Source organism: Octopus bimaculoides, chromosome 25, assembly GCF_001194135.2.
Source record: "Octopus bimaculoides isolate UCB-OBI-ISO-001 chromosome 25, ASM119413v2, whole genome shotgun sequence".
Lineage (NCBI taxonomy): Eukaryota > Metazoa > Mollusca > Cephalopoda > Octopoda > Octopodidae > Octopus > Octopus bimaculoides.
Window position 1 is genome coordinate 1,679,376 of NC_069005.1, and position 2,682 is coordinate 1,682,057.

The 2,682-nt window shown below is 37.7% G+C and overlaps 1 protein-coding gene across 1 annotated transcript in view; it reads right to left on the reverse strand.

Annotated features, from left to right (window-relative positions):
* Positions 1–2,682, reverse strand: part of LOC106882834 (tryptophan--tRNA ligase, cytoplasmic-like) — a 10,699-nt gene that overhangs the window by 2,273 nt on the left and 5,744 nt on the right. Inside the window, 2 exon segments of the mRNA XM_014933628.2 lie at positions 586–796; positions 1,727–1,909. Of these exon segments, the coding sequence (XP_014789114.1) occupies positions 586–796; positions 1,727–1,909 (394 nt within the window).

The following is a 2,682-nucleotide window of genomic DNA, read 5'->3' on the forward strand; positions in this document are numbered from 1 at the left end:
TCTGATGATGATGATGATGATGATGGTGGTGGTGGTGGTGGTGATGGTGGTGGTGGTGGTGATGGTGGTGATGGTGGTGGTGATGATGATGATGATGATGATGATGATTCTGGCCTAAATCTTAGAGCAGTTGGACAAGGGTGGAAAAACCAGGACAATATTAGTATAAAGGGATGGTGCGGTAAGGAGCATGCTTCCCAACCTCATGGTTCCGGGTTCAGTCCCACTGCATGGCACCTTGGGCAGTGTCTTCTACTATAACCACAGGCTGACCAAAGCCTTGTGAATGGATTTTGTAGACGGAAACTGAAAGCAGCCCACTTGCATTTGCATGTGTGCGATGGGGATAACTAAAGAATTACTTTGGACCTAGTAATCTGAAACCAAAGCGATTTAAGATGGTTTAGTCTTCAGTCCAGCATCTCATTTGTACCAGACTCAACTTTGTTTCGTATTTTACCAAAAGTCAATGAAATAAAAACCAATGAGATCAATAATCAATCAATTATTGCCTTCCTTCCTCTTCAAAAAGAAAAAAATGGCAGAATGTCTAAGAATGTGATAAGAATAAACATCCATCTTTACCTGGTCAATAGCACAAGGAATAAGGCAGGGAATACTCTTCTTGTTAAAGATTTTTGGAAAGGCACAGCTAAAAGATGGTGCTGCCTGAACCGCAGGGAAAGCAATTTTACCGATGCTATCACTGTCATTGAAGCCAAAGATTCCTTTCACCTGATTAAAAGTAACTAATTTCTGAATGTTGACGACTGTCCGATAGAAGATCTCACTCTGTCTGAAATAAGAAAAACAAGGAAATTATTTTAAGGGAAAAAAATAGAAATTTTGAAAAAAAAAAAAAGAATTTATGGTTTTAATTGTGCAGGGTTTTTGCTGTTTAGTTGTTTTTTATAACGAAAGAAATAAATAAGTTCAAGTAATGAAGAAATATATACATATATACAGACACACAGACATATGTATATATATATACATATATACTGAAACACATACATACACACACATGTATGTATATCATCATCATCATTTAACGTCCATTTTCCATGCTGGCATGGGTTGAAACACACACACACACACACACATACACAGAGACACTTCAGCAATGTAACTATACACATGTTGCTGGCGATTTCTTTTCCTTCTTTGGACCTTTGCTTTTCTCCCTTCCGACAAAGAGCTATGCTCGCAACATCAAGAGGACATTTGCCAAAGGTGCCACATAGTGGGACTGAACCCGGAATCATGTGGTTGGGAAGCAGGCTTCTTACCACACAGCCACTTCCAGAGGGACAGAAAGAGGTGTCTTACAGAAGAGGAGATACATGACTACTGCAGCTGGAAAAAGAGAGAAAGGAGGAGCAAGAGAAAGAGAGAGAGAGAGAGAATCAGAGAGAGAGAGAGAGAATCAGAGAGAGAGAGAGAGAATCAGAGAGAGAGAGAGAGAGAATCAGAGAGAGAGAGAGAGAGGTGTGTCAGTTTTACCCCTGAGTTAGAAGGAAGTACAGACATTTATATGTTAACAGATGCACCTATAATAAGCGAAGAGAGTTTTTTTGTGAAGATCATAGAATTTGATTGTTGCTTCAAAATGGACAAAAGTTGTAATAAATGCCACTGGAATGGAAGAAGTGAGACAAAATAATGGTGTCTGAAAATAAGTCTAAAAGAAAAAAACTGCATTTGGTTCTATTTGCTTTTTTCTTACCCCATGTGCTGAAAATCAGAGAATATAAATGTTTTCTCAGGGTCGAAACCTATGGCAATGATGTCCTTAATGTTTTCGTGCGCCAGTCGACTCGCTTCCTCGACAGAGAAATCCTTCCACAGAAACTTTTCATCATCCGTCATCTGGATGACGAGAGGAACATCAAACACTTCCTGCAACCATCTGAAAACAGAAACATATTTCGGTTAATATAGAATAATAATATTAATAATAATAATAATAATAATAATAATAATAATAATAATAATAATTATCATTTCAAATTTTTGCCACAAGGGAAGCTTGAGGGAGGTAGAGATGAGTCGATTACATCCAGCATGCTAACGATTCTGCCAGCTCACTCCCTTAATGATAATAATAATAATAATAATAATAATAATAACAATAATAATAATAATAATAATAATAATAACAATAATAATAATCTTTTCTACTATAGACACAAGGTCTGAAATTTCCGGAGTGGGGATTAGTCAATTACATCGACCCCAGTGTTTAACTGGAACTTAATTTATCAACCCCGCAAAGGTGAAAGGCTAAGTCAACCTCAGCAGAATTTGAACCCAGAACATATCGGCAGACAAAATATTGCTAAGCATTTCACCCGGCATGCTAACGATTCTGCCAGCTCACCACTTTCATAATGATGTTGATGATGATTATGATTTCAAATTTTGGCACAAGGCCAGGAAGTTTGTGGGCAGGCGTAAGTTGATTACATTGACCCCAGTAGCCAACTGGTACTTATGTTATCAACACTGAAAAGGATGAAACGCAAAGCGGACTTGATGGAATTTGAACTCAGCTACAAACTTACTGCCATAATGATGACAATGACAATGATGATGACGACGATGATGATGATGATGATAATGATGATGATGGTGATGATGATGGTGATGATGATGATGATGATGATGATGATTTTTCAGGTA